The 20,684-nt window shown below is 41.9% G+C and overlaps 1 protein-coding gene across 1 annotated transcript in view; it reads left to right on the top strand.

The window, feature by feature from the left end:
• The window catches only part of C1H9orf135 (chromosome 1 C9orf135 homolog), a 102,866-nt gene that overhangs the window by 21,320 nt on the left and 60,862 nt on the right, over positions 1-20,684 (top strand). The window contains exon 2 of the mRNA XM_028893972.2: positions 9,536-9,641. Within this exon, the coding sequence (XP_028749805.1) occupies positions 9,536-9,641 (106 nt within the window). The remainder of the gene's footprint in view (positions 1-9,535; positions 9,642-20,684) is intronic.

Here is a 20,684-nt window from a genome sequence, read left to right as displayed (position 1 = left end):
CCTTCCTTCCTTCCTTCCTTCCTTTCCTTCTCTTCTTTTCTCTTCCTTCCTTCCTTCCTTCCTTTTCTTTCTTCTTTTCTTTCTTATTTATTTGTCTGTTTACTTCTTTACTTGGCGTGTGTGCGTGTGTTGTGCGTGTGTTGCATGTGTGTGGGCGCACATGTGCTGTGATGTGACCGGAAGTCAGAGGCGATCTGAGGGAGTCATTTCTCACCTTCCACCATGCGGGCTACAGGGGCGGAACTCAGATCATCAGGTTTGGCAGCAGGTGCCTTTCCTGGCCCTCACATAGGATTTCTGTCTTAGGGTTACTATTGCTGGGGTGAAACACCTCAGAGACATAAAAAAAAATTGGGTAGAAAAGGGTTTATTTGGCTCACACTTCCACAGCACTGTTCATCAATGGAGGAAGTCAGGACAGGAACTCAAACAGGGCAAGAACTTGGAGGCAGGAGCTGATGGAGAGGCCATGGAGGGGCTCTGCTTACTGGCTTGCTCAGCCTACTTTCTTATAGAATCCAGGATTACCAGCCCAGGGGTGGCACTACCCACAATGGGCTGGGCCCTCCCCCATCAATCACCAATTAAGAAAATGCCCTACAGGTGTATCCACAGCCCATCTTATGGAGACATTTTCTCAACTGAGGTTCCCTCCTCTCAAATGACTTTAGTTTGTGTCAAGTTGACATAAAACTATTTCCATTTTTAATGGGATTTCTGTGTGTGCAAATATGTGTCTCTGTGACTATATGTGTTTCTTGTGATTTTCTTTGGCTCCTTTTCTTCTGTTTATTGTTTGTTTTGTTTCTACTCTGCCTTGCTTGTTTTGTTTAATTTTACTATTACTTTTGGATGCCTGTTTTCCAATGAGAGAGAGAGAGATAAGAAGGGTGTGGTTTTGGATGGGAAGGGAGGTGGGAGGGCTTTGGTGAGGGAAACTGTAATCAGAATATATTGTATGAAAAAAGTCTATTTTCAATAAAAGAAAAACAGGAAAAAGTAGCCATAGCTACCAGATTTTCTCAGTAGAACATGGTCTTTTAGAAGAAACAAGCCCATTCTTTTTTATTTTTAAACAGATTTTTTTTTAACAGATTCTTTAGAAATTTTACATTATGACCCCAATACCACTCATTTTCCAGTCCTCCATGTCTGTCCTCCACCCTTGTCACCTTCCCTCTGAAAATAAAATAAAAATAAATAAATAAACAAATAAACAAAACAACAGAAAACACTTCGCCCCTCCCTCTTTCCCACCTCTCCATCACACATCATTTGTCGTAGCAGCCTCGGGAGCTGTGGTATGTCACCAAGTACACCCTCCTGCCCAAACAATTCTACTTGCAAATGTTCATTGCAATGAGTTGTTGGTCAGGTTCAAGGCCTCTGGCTTCTGCTACACCATCAATACTGGGCCCTCAATGAAACTTTTCTCAGATATCCTGCTGTTGAGTCATGGAGATCCTGTGGCTGTGGTTCCACAGGACCAGACCGGTCCCTTCATGAGCTCCAGCAGGTCATAGGTGGGGTAGATATTAGGGTGGGCCAACTCAAAGCCCTGGATGTGGCCCTGGGTAGTAGCTGAGTTGGTTAGTCGAGGCCTCCTCCATGACCACCCGCTTCAAGCGAGGGCCACAGCCAGCTCTTCTGTGCACACATTATTAGGATCAGCTCTTCCTCCATGCTCATGGTGAAGGTTGGGGACAGCTCTCCCATTGTGGCAGATGGTAAGGGATGATGGCAGTTCTCCCATGCCCAGGCTACTAGGGCCAGCTCTCCACTGATGTGCAGGGCCATTTTTCCCAGGGCTGGTCAGGGGCGGGTCATCTCTACACATCCATCAGACATCAACATGGCTTCAAGGGGCAGTCTAGACCATATGGCATCCACATGGCCCCCAGTTGGTAACATGGGATCTCATCACAGACCCTGGCTATAGTAGGACCATGACCCTTGGCTGCAGTTTGGGCCTGGACATCACCATTGCCTTGAGTGGCAGCACATGCTACTCAGATTAGTATGGCCCCAGCAACAGCATTACCCTTGAACATCAACATATTCCCATTTTAAAATTAAATTTCATTGTGTATTTTCAATGTACATGATACTGAGTTTCATGAGGACATTTTCATACAAACGAGGTACTTATTTAAGGGTGTTCTCCACAAACCCCCTTACCTTCCTCTTCATCAACTGGTCCTTTTTGTCCCCTTTGTTCCTCTAGACAGTTTTTGAGTTTTTTTTTTTTTTTTTTTTTTTTTTTTGTTTTGGTTTTGTTTTTTTTGAGACAGAGTTTCTCTGTGTAGCTTTGGAGCCTTTCCTGGAACTCACTCAGTAGCCCAGGCTGGACTTGAACTCACAAAGATCCTCCTGCCTCTTCCTCCTGAGTTCTGGGATTAAAGACGTGCACCACCATATCTGGCTGAATGCCTGTTTTTTCATGTGTCTATTGATCATCACTTTGTTTTTCATCTTTTGAGAGCTGCCTATTTTATTATGTTTTGTTGTTTGAGTTTCTGTTTAGATTTTTGAGTTCTTTGTGTATGCAGTTATAATAAATACAAGCTTCTGTGTGTTTACTTGGGTCTGAGCAGCTGCAGACTGGATGGGACACAGGAAAACTTTCAGCTACAAGATAGTGCTACTCCTTTATCAGATGAATAGATGCTAAAGACATTCTCCCTTTCTTCACTTGATGAACTATTTCAAATTGACAAATGGGAATGGGACCTCATGAAATTAAAAAGCTTCAGTCTTATTTCTTGAGTGACTGGAGTCTTATTGATAAAGCCCTTCCTATCCCAGTACCATGAAGGGTTTCCTCTAATAGTTTCAGACTTCCAAGTGTTATATTGAGACCTTCTATATATTTGATTTTTGTTCTGGTGAGGAATAGGAATCAAATTTCTTTCTTTCTTTCTTTCTTTCTTTCTTTCTTTCTTTCTTTCTTTCTTTCTTTCTTTCTTTCTTTCTTTCTTCTCTTCTCTCCTTCCTTCCTTCTCTCTCTTTCTTTCTTTCTTTCTTTTTTTTTATAGTAGATACCCAGTTCTCCCAGCATCATTTGTTGAAACGATTGTCTTTCTTGCCCTAATATGTGTTTTTGCCATCTTTGTTACAAATTGGGTGCTCAGAGCTGTGTGGGTATATATCTGTGTTGTCCTACATTCCTGCTTGTGCCAGCACCATGCTACCTTTTGCTGCGATGACTCTACATTACAGCCTGGTCACATATGGTAACGCCTGAGGCATTACTCCCTTTGCTGAGAACTACTTTGACTACACAGAGTCTTTTGTGTTTACATGACTTTTTAGTGACATATGTTGCATTATATTTTGGATTTTAAAATAGTCCAGTGTTGAAAAAAATTACTGTGTTGCTTTTTTATTCTGTGTTTTTATATGTTTTATATAAAATTCTTATAACATGTAGTGAACTAAAGCCAAAAAATTATTTATTAAATTTGAGCTTAAAAACAATGTGTCCAAGAACTTTAAAAAGCTCCTGCTTTTAGAACCAGAACACCTCCCAGGTTTGGGACACTTTCCACTATTTCAAGGTGGTCTAGTCCACGAACTGTGTTGCCCTTAATTCACAACAATATCAGCTTACTTTTTCCTTAACTATAAGATGAATCAAGGTCTTGTGGTGCTTACACATTTGAAGCAAAGTGGATAAGGTTTTGATAATGCTCTGATAGTTTCTGAAATACTCTTAAGAATTCAATATTTATATTGTGAATCAGTTTTATCTAAAAAGAATTTTAATCTCTTTTGTTAATTAAATTTGTTCTTTGACATTTTCATACATGTATAAAATGCATTCTAATTACTCCCCTACCCCACTCCTGTGAACTTCTTCCCTTTTCCCCAACAAATTCCTTTCCCACATTCATAGCTTTTTGTTTTGTTTTGTGATCCTTGAGTTTAACTAAAGCTGCCATTACAATCATGGGTATGGAATTATCCACTGGCGCCTGGTGGATTCACCAGTGAGCATGCAACTGAAGGAAATGATTCTGTCACAGAATCTTCAGTAGGGAGAGGCAAGTCTCCATGAGTGTGCTGGCTAGTTTTCTGTCAACTGTACACAACCTAGAGTCATCAGAGAGGAGGGGTCCCCAGTTGAGAAAATGCCTCCATAAGACTGAGCTGTAGGCAAGCCTGTAAGGTATTTTCTTAATTAGTGTTTGATGAGGAAGGGCCCAGCCTATTGTGGTTGGTGCCACCCCTGGGCTGGTGGTCCTGGGTTCTATAAGAAAGAAGGCTGAACAAGCCACGAAGAGCAAGCCAATAAGCAGCATTCCTCTATGATCTCTGCATCAGCTCCTGCCTCCAGGTTCCTGCCCTGTTTGAGTTCCTGTCCTGACTTCCTTCAATGAGGAACAGTGATGTGGAAGAGTAAGCCACATAAACCCTTTTCTCCTCAAGTTGTTTTTGGTGGTGGTGTTTATCACAGCAATAGTAACCCTAACTAAAACAATGAGTTTCCTATTTTCACAGTAATTATCGACAGGGCCAGTCTTGCTCAGGCTCCAGTGTGAGGAATCCATGGCAGCTGTAATTCGAGATTGCCATGGCTATGTCATGCCTAGGCATCTATCTCTCACATTCTTTCTGTCCTTCCTCTGTGATATTCCCTGAGTGTTAGAATGGGTGGTATACATGTCTTGTTTAGAGCTGAGCTCTTGTCTGCTCATGCAAAAAGAATAGCATTGGAATTTTGATGATGACTGCACTGAACCTTTTGATTAGTAAGATGGCCATTTTCACAATATTAATTCTAGTTGTGAGCATGGGAGCTCTTCCCATTTCCAAGTGTTTCAAAATTTTCACAGTAGAGGTCTTCTTTCACTTTAGATTTGCTCCAAGAAAATTTTTTCTTGAGGTAATTGTGAATGAGATTCCTTTTCCCAGTTTCTTTTTCAATATATTCTCATTGGTATATATTGTGTTATGGTTTTATATCCTCCCATTTTGTTGAGTTTTTTTTTTTTAAATCAGATCTGAGAGTTTTCTGGTAGAGTCTTTGTTGTCTCTTCTGTACAAAGTCATGTCATCTGCTCATAATGAAACACGTTTCTTCCTTTCCTATTTATAGTCAGTTTTTCCTTGTCATATTGCTCTAAGACCTTAAGTACTATATTGAATGAAAATGGAGGAGTAAAGCCATTTCTGGAGGAGCATCCTGGCACTGTTGGCAAGAGGCTATGTGTCCTCTTCCCAGTATGAACTTCAGTCTGTCTTCCCACCTGGCCTGGAAGAGAAAGCCTTCGTTCAGTGGTATAGAATGTCTATATTCAGATGCCTTCGGCCTTGAGCTAATTGCAGACCAGTTCTTGTCAGATTCCTGTCTGGATGGGGATCTACAAAAGACCCTGGGCCTGACCAGTGCTGGCCAGTGACACTCCTTTTGGTAATTCAAGTCGCTGTGTAGGCTACAGTGACAGTATAGCTTGTTTCTGATATGGTTGACTTTACTCAATTTGAAAGAATGTGATTGTTTTACTTTATGCTGATTTTTTTATGTTAAAGATCTTATTCTTAGAGTTGATAGATGACTGCTTTATTTTGAATGCTCTTTTCAAGTCAAGTACTTGGCAGCTTTGTATGAGTTCCACTCATTTCAGGGGAAGATTGATTGCTCTGGGAAGCAGAGATTTAGATACTAATGACCTAAGAGTCAGGGCCGCATTGATTCTCAACAGCTGTCTCAACCTCAGTGCTAATGACATGTGTTACTAGATGCTTCTTTGTGATGGGCACCTACCTGGGCTTCATAGGAATTCAGCAGTGTCATGAGCAGCTCCTTGCTAGATCCTGGCAACATCCCAATCTACCTAGATTCTAAGACTAGAAATCTGTTTTGTTTTGCTTTGGAGGCAGAGCCGAGTTTAGGATGTCTTCACACTCATCTGTCTTGAGATTACAGATGAGTGCCACTATTTTGAGCTTTAGATACATGTTTGCAATATGTTCAGGGGGTTGGGGTGCAGTTTAAACTCGGCCCCAAAGTCTACTAAAAATTGCTAGTCTAGAACAGTGATTTTGAGATCAGAGTCTCAGTGTGTTAATGTGTTGTGAATGCAGTTTAGAGCATTAATATCACCAGCTCTTTAAAAGTGAAACGTGAATTTCAGTTAAGGTGCTAGGGAAATAAGGTACACACATCCAGAATATAAAACTAGATCTCGATCTTACCAATTACAAAAACAAACAAAAACCAACTGCAAATGGATTAAAAATTCCAGTGTGGTAGCATGTGCCCATAGTCCTAGCGTACAAGAGGTTCAGCCAAGAGGACCAGGAGTTTGAGACCAGCCTTGTCTCTAAAAACAAACAAACAAACAAACAAACAAACAAAGCAATTCAAAACCAGTTTTTAAAAAAATTAAATTTAACTATAACACCTGAAATTCTAAACTACAAGAAGGAAAAAAAAATCAGAAAAAAATGCTTCAGAACATTGAAATGGGCTGGGAACATTTTGAAATAGACCTCACCCCTGCAAAATCACAAAACCAAAAACAGACAAACTAGATTACATCATTTGAAAAGCTTCATCACAGCAGTAGAAGCAGCAGATCAAGGGGAAAAATATTAACCAACTATTCATCTGACAGAAGGTTCACGTCCAAAATATACAGTGAACTAAAAATCTCAATCAGAAAAAAACAAAACAATGCAATTTAAATAGCAGTGGACTTTAACAGACATTTCTTAGTCACACAGATGGCCAACAGATACACGAATACCCAGCATGCATCATGGCTGGATCCAGACTGGCAGATTATAGGGAACTGGGGATGCTTCTGCTTCTGAAGTGACAGCAAAGAGGGATTCTGGGGGCCATAATACCATAAACCCCCTCATAGCTGGAAGAAATTGGCCAAATTAAGGTTTCCCTCATAATTACTTAGTTAGGTCCATTTCTACAGAGGCAGGGAGTAGCTGAAGGTAGACTCCATTAGGTTTATTCCCCAATGCAATTTTGTGCCTGTTGCAAATGTAGTCCAACAAAATGTAGCCGACACAGTACTGGTGGCTGGGTGCACTAGTTATTTTCTTCGCTGCTGTGGTGGCTTGAACAGGTATGGCTCCCATAGACTCACAGGTTTGACTGCTTGGCCCATGGGGAGTGGCACTGTTAGGAGGTGTGGCCTTGTTAGAGTAGGTGTGGCCTTGTTGGAGGAAGTGTGTCACTGTAGAGGCAGGCTTTGAGGTCTTAATAAGCTCAAGTCTGGCCATTGTAACACAGTTTTTCTTTCTATTGCCTGTGGATCAAGATGTAAAACTCTCAGCTCCTTCTCTAGCATCATGTTTGCCTGTACACTGCCATGTTCTGCCACAATCATAATGAACTAAACCTCTGAAACTGGAAGCTAGTCCCATTTAAATGTTTTGCTTTGTAAGAGTTGTCATGGTCACGGTGTCTCTTCACAGCAATAGAAACCATAAGTTTCTGTGACCAAAAACCTGACAAGAGGCAACTTAAGGAAAAAAGTTTGTTATGTCTCACAGTTCAAGGAGATACTGTATATTATACCATAGGAGGCATGAGGCAGGGATGGGGAATTGGTTAGAACATGAGCTGACTGGTCATGTTACATCCTCTGCTAGGAAGAAGAGAGCAGACAGAAAACAGGGCCTAGATGTCAAACCTCAAGACCAACCTGCAATGACTCACTTTCTCTAGCAAAGACCCACCTCCTAAAATGTTCTATAACTTTCCAAACAGTTGGGGACCAAGTGTTCAAACACGTGAGCCTATGGGTGAATTTCATACTCAGACCACAATTCTGGGTAATTTATAAAAGAAAGCTCATAGCACTTAAGGTTGGAAGTTCAAGACCAGATGATTGCCCCTGCCAAGGACTCGAGGCTTCATTGCAGCATAATCAAACAGGAGGAACAGGAGAAGCATGTAAGTATAGAAGAGACAAGCACAAGAGGTAGTTTGACATAACTGTCTGCTCTCCAGGTAACTAATCCAGTCTCTCAGGAGCAAGAATTCACCTAGTATTACGAAAACCATCTTCATTATGGTTTCTATTGCTGTGAAGAGACCATGACCACGGAAACTCCTATAAAGGAAAACATTTAATTGGGGTGGCTTCCAGTTCAGAAGTTTAAGCCCTTATCATCATGGTTGGGACATGGCAGCATACAGGCAGACATGGTGCTGGGAAAGAAGCTGAGAGTTCGACATCTGCAGGCAACAGGAAGGGAACTGAGACACTGGGCATGGCTTGAGCACTGGAGACTTCAAAGCCCACCCCGTACAGTGACACACTTCCTCCAACAAGGCCATACCTACTCCAACAAGGCCACACTTCCTGCTAGTGCCACTCCCTATGAGCTTATGGGGGCCAAGTACATTCAAACTGCCACACTAACCCAGTAAGGAAAGGCTCCATTGCATCTTAATGATCTAATTACCTCTTTTTGGGCCCATTTTCCAGCACTGCCATTGAGGAAATCTAATTTATACCAGAGTTTCAGAGGGGACACACTGTTTTTAAATCTCGCCAAGCAGGATCTTACAAGTTGTCCAACAGATGGTTGAATGTATTTTTGTGTATCCCATGCACAGCCCCTGCTTTGTGTCCCTTAGGGACCCTTCTGCAGATGCTTGGTCTCAACTTCCTTTATTTAATCTAAAAAAGCTCTAGGAAAACTTACTTCTGTGGCCAACCACAGCACTTCCTTTTCCTTTCTTATCACACCAAATTGCTTTCTCTTCCCCCACTCCTTTTAAAATTAGCCCTAACATGTTTTAGCCAAGATGATTAGAATGCTTTTTCTCTTTTTCCACACGTATTCTAAGAAGTGGGGCTTTGGGGCTGGAGAGGTGGCTCAGCAATTAAGAGCACTGGCTGCTTTTCCAAAGGTCCTGAGTTTAATTTCCAGGAACCACATGGTGGCTCACAACCATCTACGGTGAGATCTGATGCCCTCTGCTGGCATAAAGTCATACATGCAGACAGAGTACTAGAACATTAATACACATAAAATAAATAGATAAATCTTGAAAAAAAAAAAGTAGAACCTTGTTGTTTGGTTTTAGCTGGTAGTTATCAGTTTATTTGCGTGCTCTTTGGAAACAGGGACTATGCAGGTTATCAGTCAATACATCCTGCCTTGTTTGAAAAACAATGTAATTAAAATTCACGGAAGAGAGAATTTGTAAAGTGACAAGCTGCCTTTTAAAGCTGTTCCCATATCTTATTTTTGAATTTACTGTCAGTAATTAATCTACATTATTAAATAAGATCCAGTTCACTGGAGCCACTGAATAATTACTGTGTTAGTAAGTACTGTTTCTGTGACAGTGTAAGTTTTATTAAATATGCCAAGTTGTTTTTAGGGAGCAGTCTCCAAATTCTTTGAGAAGGGGTGAGAAAAACATCATTCATCATGAATCTGACAATTTATGATTAAGATAATAGCATGGAATATAGCAAATTAAAATTTTTAAATGCAATACATGGCCAATAAGGATTATTCCTAAGGGTCTTTAATTTTGTTTTCCCTGAAGGCACCGTGACAGAGAAGCTTTTCCCAAAGATTATGACATAGAGGGTCCTGAGACAGTGAAAAAACTGTGTAATTCAACGTATTGGCGACTTGGAACTGACTGTCCAGTAAGTAGTTGCTGTTAATTTCTTTGTCCGAAATCTCTGTCATCCCGAAGCAGCAAAAAGCAAGGTGAGGAGTATCTTTTCCAACATTGTAAATCATTTGTGACATTAATTAGGTGACTTAATTGCAGTGCACTTAGCAAACCTGTACAATGCACCTACTTCCTAAGGTTAGAGGGTGAATTAGATGCAACAAAGTGCTTAGCATGCTACCTGACTGTATTAGTTTTCTGTTGCTATAACAAGATATCTTACATAGGCTACATATGAAGTCAAGCCATTTATTTTGACTCTCAGTTCTGGAGGTTTAAGTCTAAAGTCAGGTCACCCCACTGGTCTGATAAGGGTGACTGGCATGTCATTGGGGAATGCATGTCAGGGTCACCAGCCCCATTTTAAGGCAGGATTAAGAGGGAAACTGAAACTGGGCCACCCAATTTCTTTTGAGAGTATACCCTCAAAAGAGTCTCTTACCTCTTAAAGATCCCCCGTGCTTCCCAGTTCTACCACCGTGGGAGGATGTGATGCTATGCGACAGCAGCAGCAGTGTCCTGCTGGAACAGCAACAGCTTGCTGGATAACTTCCGTCTTCCAGAAAGACCCTGTGAAGCAGGTGTTCATCTCCACTTTGTAGAGGCAGGGAGAGAGACTTCTGAGAGTTGAGCAGTTCATTCAGAGTCATGTACGCAGGGAATGGGAAAGTGAAATTTGAACCTAGGTGTTATACGAATCTTAAAGGATTTTATTAATAAAAACAAACCTGGAGCTGGATAATGGGGTGAATGCTGGAAGATCAGAGAAGCAGAACTTAAGCCACAGCTTCCTCATGTCGCCAATTCCTCACCTGATCCTGTTTCCTCAGATTGGAAGCCTCTGTGTCCTCATCCAAATTGCTCTCAGCTGAACTGCTGCTAAAAAGCTTAAAAGCTTAACAAAGGCTCTCGTTCCTGGTCCTTGTGCCATATATACCTTTCTGCTTTCTGCCATCACTCCTGGGATTAAAGGTGTGTGTCACCATGCCTGGCTGTTTCTAGTGTGGCTTTGAACTCACAGAGATCCGGATGGATCTCTGCCTCCAGAAGGTTAGGATTAAAGGTATGAGTGCCACCATTTTCTGGCCTCTATGTCTGTCTAGTGGCTGTTCTGTTCTCTGACCCCAGATAAATTTATAGGATTCACAATATATTGGGGGACACAATATATAACCACAGCCAGGTCTCTGATTTTTTTCTTTTTCTTTTTTAAAATACTTTTCTCAAAAAGATGTTACAAGAAATTAAACCTACTATTAATATGATCACAAAATTTTGGGATCCAGGTACAGAAGCTTAGCAGTCTGAAAAACTCCTGTACTCTTTGTACTATACAATGGCAGTAGCTTTGGGCTAGATAAAAGCCTGTTTTCAGGAATGGAAGAGATAATGAGTGATTGAGAGCCCTTGCTGCATGATCATGAGGACCAGAGTTAAGATCTCAGTACACACACAACAAGTAGGACATCTGTCACTCACCTGTAACTCCAGCTCCAAGGAGGACAGACATGAGATGATCAGCCTGGCCAGAAAAAAACAAGTGAATTCCAATGTCAGGGAAAGACCTTGCTCTCCCCACCCACCCCCAAATAGCAGGAGAATGGTAGAGAGGAACATGTGCCCTCTTCTAGCCTCTGTATTGGTAATGAGATCTAAGGAATGGGCACCTGAACATATGTGTACACATACACCATGCACTCACACACAAAATCATATGCACACAACTAAATTCTGAAGACCCCATCCAACCCATTTAAACCTTGGGATATCTTGTTGGCACTCAGCTAGCATGTGGGTGGAGCTCATGTGTCTGATGTTGAGCACAGTCAATGACGCCTCTGCTACACTCCCTCTAACCCAGGCCTTCTTGAGTATCTCTTGAGAGATATCCTCAGGTTCTGAAGAGCAGCTTTCTTGATGCTGCGGAAGATGAACATGCTGAGAACACCGGGTGGATCTCATGTTTTGCCTCCAAAGGCTGATACTCTCAGATGGCTTTGTGAAATTGGCAGGCCTAAGAAAAGGCATGATTATATGTTAGAAATTATTCTAGAATATTCTCTATGCTCTATGGTAGATGGAATGAATTGACTTAGCATGGCAGTTTGGCTTCCTGTTGTAATGAGTACAGGTAGGATGACGTGGGAAATATGAGATTCAGTATAAAATTACAGCTGGCTTGATGTGGAATAAGACAACTTTCAGGACCCAAAACAATGATAAAGAAGACATTTACCTCTGCACTGTTCTCATTCACACACATGGGGTTTTCTTGACATATCTATTTCTCTGTTCTCATATATATACATTTTACTGCTCCAGCCCAAATCACATGGGCAGTATGAGATTCCTGTTTTTGCCAAAGCTTCTTGTTCTTTGGCCTCTAAATGTCTCATTGACAGTTAGCCAGCACGTGGGTGGAGCTTATGTGTCTGATGTTGAGCTCAGTTAACAGCACCTCTGCTCCATTTTCCCCAAACCTGGGCTTTCTTGAGCAGTGCGTGATTAGAGCAAGAAAAAATTGAGCAAGATGCACATTGGCTCTGGGTTGTGGGAGGTTAACTGAAATTGAGACTACACCATACAGGGTCTTAGACACTTCTTTCCTTGGCTTCTATATACTCTAGTGGTCAAGGCTTAGACTTAACGGGGATGTTTGCCTTTTCTATACATTTGGTGAAATGTATAGAAAATGATGATCATGAAAACCCTGCCCTTCCTCTACCAGCTTCTGAAGAAAGAAAGAAAGAAAGAAAGAAAGAAAGAAAGAAAAAAAAAGAAGAAAGAAAAGAAAAAAAGAAGGAAAAGGAAAGGACATGACTGCACTTAGGTGTGGTGGAGGAGAATGTTTATTATAGAGATGTGGAAGAGCATAGCCAGAGGCAGAGACAACTGTGAGAATTCTGAGTAGACATGACCCTGAGCTGGATGAGGAGAGGGGGAGGGGAAGAGAGAGCGGAGAGAGGGGAGCCAGGTGATTCAGCCAGGAGGCCCAAAAGAGAGTACATAATAAGAACCTGTAACCAAACTGGCTGGATTATATGGGAACAGCAGCCCAGCCTCCTGGGCTGGAGAGTTCAGAGTAGGGGGCGGGGTATGCAAGCCTGGAGGACACTGTAACAGGACTGAGGGATGCTGGGAGAACCCGGTGGCCAGATCTGCTTTGATATATTAAATAAGCACCTCAGCTGTTTGTCCCTTTGAAACCTAACAGTTTCTAGTCTGTTTTTCTGATAGTTTTGTGTATAAAGTACTGATCCATCCATTTTTGTTTTTGGTTTTTATAGCAAAGCTACAAAGTTTTGGAGAAAAATATTAATTACTATTCTCATTCTAAACCTAACCTGATCAATCTTAACATCACTTACTCATGCCCCAAGTGTTTAGGGAGAGGTAGACACCAGTTCAGGGCTTCCTGGCCACCATGTGATGAAGTCCATTTCCTGTTTTTACCAAAGTTTTGACAGAGGCCTAAAGTCTGGAACAATTTTTAAATTTTTTTGAGCTAGTATTTCATGTAGCCCAGACTGGCCTCAAACTTCCCTTGTAGGTAAGGGTGACCTTGAACTTCTGAACTTTCTTCCCCCACCTCCCAAGTGTTGCCATTATACCCAGCTATGAACACCCTTGATAGTAGTTGAGAAGCATATTGCCTAAGAAGCTGACTTGCCTAGGCAGGACCATCTAAGACCTTCAAACCAGAGTAAAAGTGTTTGCTGTTACATTTTTGGAGAGTACTGCCCAAAGATTTGGAAGAGGATTTGTTTACCTGGGGATTGCTAGTTTCTTTTTCTCTGGTTGAGAGGGATTTCAAAGAAACTATTTAGAGAGACATGTGTCCTGGCATTTCAAAAATGTAGGGTCCCAGTCTGTGACACCAGCTCGAGAACCTTAGTGTGAGGTGCTGTGCCTGATGTGGCAGAAGAGAGAGAGGGAGCAAGCTGCCCTCAGAGTGACCAGGCTATCTTTGAATGTGCTCGCCTGGTTAAGTCACAAGGTAAAATCTGCTGGACTCTGTTTGACTGTAGGACCGGAGCAGAGAGCCAGCAGCCCAGCACAGGAGACCTACTAAATCCCAAAGCTTAGGAGAGGAATTGCTGTTCCTGCAGTGGTAGGTCAGAGGATTGACTCTGTGTGGCAGTGGTGGTGCTGTGGGATCTTCCTAATAGACCACACTGCCTCCAGAGTCCAGTCAGAGACATGTGGTGATGGCAGGAAGCAGTGTGGTGTTGCTGCACTCGGAAGGAATAGTAAGAGAGCCATCCTAAACCCTCACCAGGTACCAATGGGAACTTCTGGATTATATAGAAGAATAAAAGGATGGGTCAGAAAGTATGCACAGTCAGTCTTGGTCAAACTGTGGTCTTGTGGATCATGATCTCAGGTCTAGTTCCATGAGGTCCTGCTGGCACAACGGAAATAATTATTGCCTGAATGGTGGCAGTTCACTTCCAGTCATGAAGTGACTGCTTCTGCCTGGAGGTGGAGACCAGCCTGGCTCGTCATAGCATGTAGGCAGCGGGGCTATTACTGCAGGGATTTGAGATAAACTGAAAAGGATTCTTGTTATAAGCTATGGCAGTAAAATATAATCAGTCAAGACAATGACTGAGTCTCCCATCAGGGAAAAAATGATGAATGAGCCAGCCTCCACCATGGGCTTGAAGGCCATCTTATAGTAAAGACAAAATAGGTGCATTGCTTTTTGTGATTAACCCTCTGTTTCTCAAGGATTGGGCTATGTTCTACCTATCACCTTAACTACAAAGGGTTCTCTGCTGCCTGTTCTGGAATGGCAATGGTGTCTTTGTTTCAAAAAGTTGTTATGACCATCTTGCAACCCTGCCTTTGTTTCCAAAGGTTATTAACTGCCTGTTGTTATGACTACTTTGTTATGTTCTGTGTCTGTAAACCTGCTTATTGGTAAACTTGCCAACCCCTCCCCCTATTTGGAAACTCCCTACTCCTGAGCTATGAAAACCTTACCTTCCCTACACCCAATGCTGACCTTTTAAACCTCTCCCTTCCTTACTGGTAGGCAGCCCATGTACATGAATAAACAGCTTGCTTTAATTCATTGCTTGCTTTAGTTTGGCGGTGGTGATTTGGGTCAGTGGTCCTTCTCCTTGCATCTTTGGGATTGGGAGCTCCTGCTGCCTTGTTCGATCCTGGGAAGAAGTGGATACTGAGTGTGTGTGTGTGTGAGAGGGGGTACAGGGGGGGGGGTAAGAGCTTTGCCTGTCCCCAGCAAGCAGCAATTGGAGATCCTTAGTGAAAGAATGCCCAAAAGCAATCTCAAAAATGTTCTAGGAGAGGAGAGGAGTTGGTTTTGAATGTCAGCCAAACCCATGTTCATTGGCTCATGTCAGGGGAGTAAGGGCCACTTAGCATTACGTCTTTCTACCCAGTCTCTGCCCCCCAGCCAGACCTGGCAGGCATCCATGAGTAGAGAAGGGGAAAAGTGCTGGTTTCACTGAACTGGGAACTTTCATGAATGGAATTAAACTCTTCTTGAGTCTTGAAGGGCCCAGAAAAGCTACAATATCATCTCAAGATGTCTATCAAACTAAAAGTGAGAATGCCCGGGAGTGGGGAACTGAAGGGGCAGTTTGGCTAAGAGAGTTTTGGGACTTGTCCTAACAGTGTTCAGTGTCACAGCTCAGTTCACTACGAAAAGCACCTGGTTTCGCCCTCTGCATGACTTAGGCAGGTACCATCTGGGACCTGTAGTATACAGAGAAGGAAACTGAGACCTTGTGAAATTATTCACTTGTTCAAGGTCAAATAACTTGACAGTGTATTCAAGTTGGCATTAAAGTCTAATGGCTGAAATATTGCTGCTGTAAGGACCAGGCCTCAGCAGCTCAGGGACTGACGGGAATACACGGAGTTGGCGAACTAATCACTCACTTGACTTTCCTATCGGACAGAGTACAACTTAAGTCCCTGGGGCTGGCAAAAAAAAAAAAAAAAAAAAAAAAAAAAAAAAGAGGAGAAACACACACACATACACACACATCTCCAACATGTCAGGACCTCACCTAGGGTGCTGATGAATGGCAAGCCTTCAGCAGGTCAGAGAAATCTAAGAGGAGAAGCAGAGCAGGCAAACTACTGGACAGACAAACAGACACAGGAAGGCTTTTCTGAGGGCCAAAGCTTAGTTCTTCATTTTATTCTTCTTTCTGTTGCTTGTTCTACTCTGTTCTTCTGCCCTGATGGTTCCCTGCTGTCTCTCCTGATGTCTTTTTTTTCTAACTACTTCCTGATGTCTTCCTTCTACAGCTTTCCTGGTGTTTTCCTTCTACAGTGTTCCTGGTGTTTTCTTTCTACAGCTTTCCTGGTGTTTTCCTTCTCCCGTGTCTTTATTTTTTCCCTTACAGCTCATATACCCCAGCACAATCTTTCAAGCAGTATAAAAAATTGCAATGTGGTTACATCCTATTTTTAAGTGAATGATTGCAATGAATACAAAGAAAACACAGTGTGTTTTCCATATGCCTTACACGATTAAACATTTTACATATTATAGGTGAAAAACAAGTTGTCCCAAGAACCCACATACATTCATACCCAAGTAGCTTGCTTTAGATTAACAGAGTATAAGAAAGCAAGGTATTTTTATCAGCCAGTTCTTTTACTGGCAGGCTGCATTTTGCAGTTACAAATAAAGGACCATTTTTTTTTTATTTGTCTCAAAAGGTAATCTTATAAAAATTCTTAAAGGAATCATAAATCTAAACTTTTATATATGAAAAAGAACCAGTCAGCTCTATTTTAAATACTCAGGGTGCATACCCACTCACCAATAGTTTTTTATATCAGGAAGCTGAGGACAGAAATGGATACAAAGAATTAATCATCACCTTTGATCACCAAACCATCCTAGCAAAAAGTATGTCAGCCAGCTATAGCCAGGCTGTCATTGTCCTTATTTCTTGACCTCAAGGATTCCCTCACTCAACTATGTGTCTTTCTAAACTTTAAATTGTTCCCCAAGATTTTCTACTCCAAACATCAACAGGAACACCCTAACCTAACCTTACTAACAATTCTACATATCTAAATTCTTTCTGAAGATGGTGGTTGAATCATTAATTTGTTTCCACAGCAATGCTTGAAAGAAGTCGATCACTATTATTATAAGTACCAGTGTTTGTCCAGTGAAGGGCCAGAAACCCCCTGAGAGTTTTCATACAACCCATAGATTACGAGGTATATGATAACCATGAAGGCAACAATCAGAGCTATGCTCAATAACATCGTGATGTCCTCAGGACATGTAGTCTTTGGGGCTTTGCCTCTCCAAGGCTCATTCAGGTGTCGCTTTGCCAACCACCCAGCCATGTTCAATGAGTTCCAATGCTGCCTGTTGGTCTCCTTGCATGGCTCCCAACACTGATACTCTTCCAGTGTAGCTGAAGTTTTCCTGTGTCCTGGCCTGCTGGCAGTCAGGACAAATCTTTCCCATTCGCATCCCCCAAGTAAACACACAGAGACTTATATTACTTATAAACTGTATGGCCATGGCAGGCTTTTTGCTATCTGTTCTTATATCTTAAATTAACCCATTTCTATAAATCTATACCTTGTCACATGGCTCATGGCTTACCGGTATCTTACATCATGCTTCTCCTCGTGGCGGCTGGCAGCATCTCCCTTACTCCTCTTTCTTCCTCCCAGAACTCTCTTCTCTCTTGTCCTGCCTATACTATACTCTCTGCCTGGCTACTGGCCGATCAGCATTTTATTTATCCATCAATCAGAACAACACATTCACAGCATCCCCAGCACTTCCAGGCTGCCTCTTGCATTTGCCACACTGCTCTACAATGAGTCCATTAGCTTGTTGATCCCAATATAATGCATCCTGCACTCTGTAGTCTTGCTTGAAATAATACACATTTCATTGTATATGTCTAGATCTATCTATCTATCTATCTATCTATCTATCTATCTATCTATCTATCTATCTCTCTATCTATCTATCTATCATCTATCTATCTATCTATCTATCTATCTATCTATCTATCTATCTATCTATCTTATATAATGTATCATTCTATGCTGGGACTTTGATGTCCTGCATCTGAGCTTCAGCTTTGTCCCTGTCCCTCAAGTTATGTGTATGAACATGCTGGCTAGCTCTTTCCCATCTGTTCCCCCTCCCCCAGAATGCTTTCTCAGCATTTTCACTTTTTTGCAAGATTTCTGCTGACTGCCTGCTACTTATGTCCAACAATATTTCTGTTTAGCTAGTTAAAAGTCTGTATGCTTGAATTCCCTGGCTGTAGGGATTACTGTGGGCATCATTTATTTGTAGGAGTATCCAACAGGACTCTGTCTATATTTTGGCTAAGGCTCTAAGAACAAAGCAAGTTTCACAAACTGAAGCAAAGCATGAACTTACATGTGCAAGGCTCTCATATAAGTTGGTACCATTAGGCCCCCATTCACATGAATGGTACAAGAAACTTGGGATCCAAGATGCCCAAAGAGGAGTTTGAGAATTTGGGTAAGGCTGTTCTCTAGGGTGCATCTGTAAAGCTCCTTGGATGGTGTGGAATTACAGACACAAGGCTCTGATGATCTCCCCAAAGAAGCACAAGAGAAGGAGGGAGGTGGCTGCATGACTGCCAAGGGTGGAGCAAGGATGTCCTCAGGCCAGGAAGTGGCTTTTGTGAATCAAGTGTGTGCCACAAGGAAGAGAAAATGAATGACGTGGTCATTTCAGAACCTGTCCTCAGGTGGGATGGGAGGAAGAACACCTGAGTTTCCAGGGGTTGAAGTAGGATATTATTTTACTTACATTTTTTTTTAACTGGGGTTTTGCACAGGAGTACTGCATTGGCATGACTTCCATCCCCTCTCTAATTCCTGTTTCCTCCCCACCTCAAATTCATGACCTTTGGAGCAGTATTTTAAAATTCAGCCAGCGTCATCCTGCATCATGAGATATACCTTTTATTCTTCCCAGAGCAGATCTCAAAGCTGCCAGAGCATTCCAAAGAAGGTCATCTTTGAATATCCATAAATGTCAGGAATGGGTGTTGAAACAGACATTCCGGATTGCATCCTGCCCTTATTCTGCCTGCCTCTCTTCTGCCCCACATCCCAATACCCTTCCATCAGCACCTCTCACCCCACTCAGACAAGAGGGGTCCAGAGAGTAGGGACCAGTTCCAAGAGTGCAGTAAGACAATTGTGCCTCCTGTTTCCACTGAAGTAGATCAGGCCAAAGCAAGCCCAAGACAAAGGTTCTTCAACTTTAAATGAAATGTGGCCTTTTATAAGGGACTGAGCATTCAGCCTACCCAGCAAGATGCTTCTTGGGAAAGAAACAGCTAGAGCAGGTAGCCAGAAAAGTCCTGGGGCTAGTTTTATATTTCATCAAGCACAAGAAAGGACTAGCCCCTCCAAATGACTGAGCAAGGGCAGCGGCTGGAGGAGGAAGGACATGTGTTTTCTAGTTGTTCCCAGGAAGAAGTCCTGTTTACTCAATGACCAGTTACAGATTTGCCTGCTAAAGGGCAGCTCAGGCTCTGAACCCCCTCTATTCTCTGTCCTCACTTTGGGTTTCTTTGCAGATCACCAGCCGCATTTCAGACTTAGCTTTTGTCTGTCTCTACTAGAGTACAAGCTCTATACATGTAGGGTCATTGATCTGTTTTGGCTCCTGTTAGAGCCCCAATTCCTAGAGCAGTGCCCAGCACATAGTTTGTATTCAATAAATATTTGTGAAAGGAAGGAAGGAATGAAGGGAGGGAGGGAGGGCTACATTAAATAACTATGTATTGAGGCATCATCCTCATTGTTATTGTTATTGTTGTTGTTGTTGTTATTGTTATTATTAGTGTGTACATGCACACACACAAGCATGTGCACACATACTTTTACTTGGTGAGCCATCTTTGACATTGAGGTAGGAGCCACTGGATAAAGGCCACTTCACAAGAATTCATTTGTGACTCCACTTGAAATAAAGATCTTATTTGTATGTAGAATTGAATAAAGTTGAAGGAGAGAGTAAGGCACTCATTACCAGAGGTTTGGAGAGGAAAGGTAGGAGTGGGAAAGGGTGGGGAGAGTGAGTAACTAGTACCAAGTGCCAGTTAGGTAGAGTGAATGAGTGCTGGTGTCGTATTGCACAGCACCAAGGCTATATAGTTCATAACAATGGGATTTTGAAATAGATAAAAAGAGAAGGTTTTGCCAGTCTTTAAAGATATGGTAAACATTTGAAGTAATGGCTATAATAATTATGTAGATTTGGTCATTGTGCAATGCAATGTGTTGAAACATCATAGTCTATAAATTCATGTAATTAGTATTTATCTGAAAAAGATTTTAAAAAGAATAATATGCCTAAATATGAACTATGTTGGTAGAAAACATGGCATTGAAATTTAATGACCCTAAAGGGGAAATAAGAGGGAATAATTATATCAAGTCTCAGACATTCTGGTATAACTCACTTGGTTAGTTCAGATATCTACCTTTGACTTAGTAGATGGTAATTGACAGTGTGACTTTAAAGATACTATAGTTAGAATTTCTTTGGACCGCCAGCTCCCAAATAATGACACAGAGACTTCTTATTAAGGATGAAAGCTTGGCTTATTCCCAACTAGCTCTTTTATTTTTTTTAATGATTTATTTTTATTTTATGTGCATTGATGTTTTGCCTGTATGCATGTCTGTGTGAGGGTGTCAGATCCCCTGGAGCTGGAGTTACAGACACCCAACTAGCTCTTTAAACTTAAATTAACCCACTTATATTAATCTATGTTCTGCTGCATGACTCCTTACCTCTCCTCAGTACTGTACATCCAACTTCCTCCATGTCTCACTGGCGAATTCTCCATGCCCCAGATTCTTCCCAGAGTTCCTATCTCTCTCCAGAAGTCCCGCCTATCCCCTTGCCCAGCTATTGGCCATTCAGCTCTTAATTAAACCAATCAGAAGGCGCCTTCCCCCTACATTAGGTACCAAGTGTTGTTTCTAACTAAGTTTC

This window comes from Peromyscus leucopus, chromosome 1, assembly GCF_004664715.2.
Source record: "Peromyscus leucopus breed LL Stock chromosome 1, UCI_PerLeu_2.1, whole genome shotgun sequence".
NCBI classification, from domain to species: Eukaryota; Metazoa; Chordata; class Mammalia; order Rodentia; family Cricetidae; genus Peromyscus; species Peromyscus leucopus.
The sequence above is the reverse complement of the archived record's forward strand: the minus strand, read 5'-3'. Positions and strand labels throughout refer to the sequence as shown.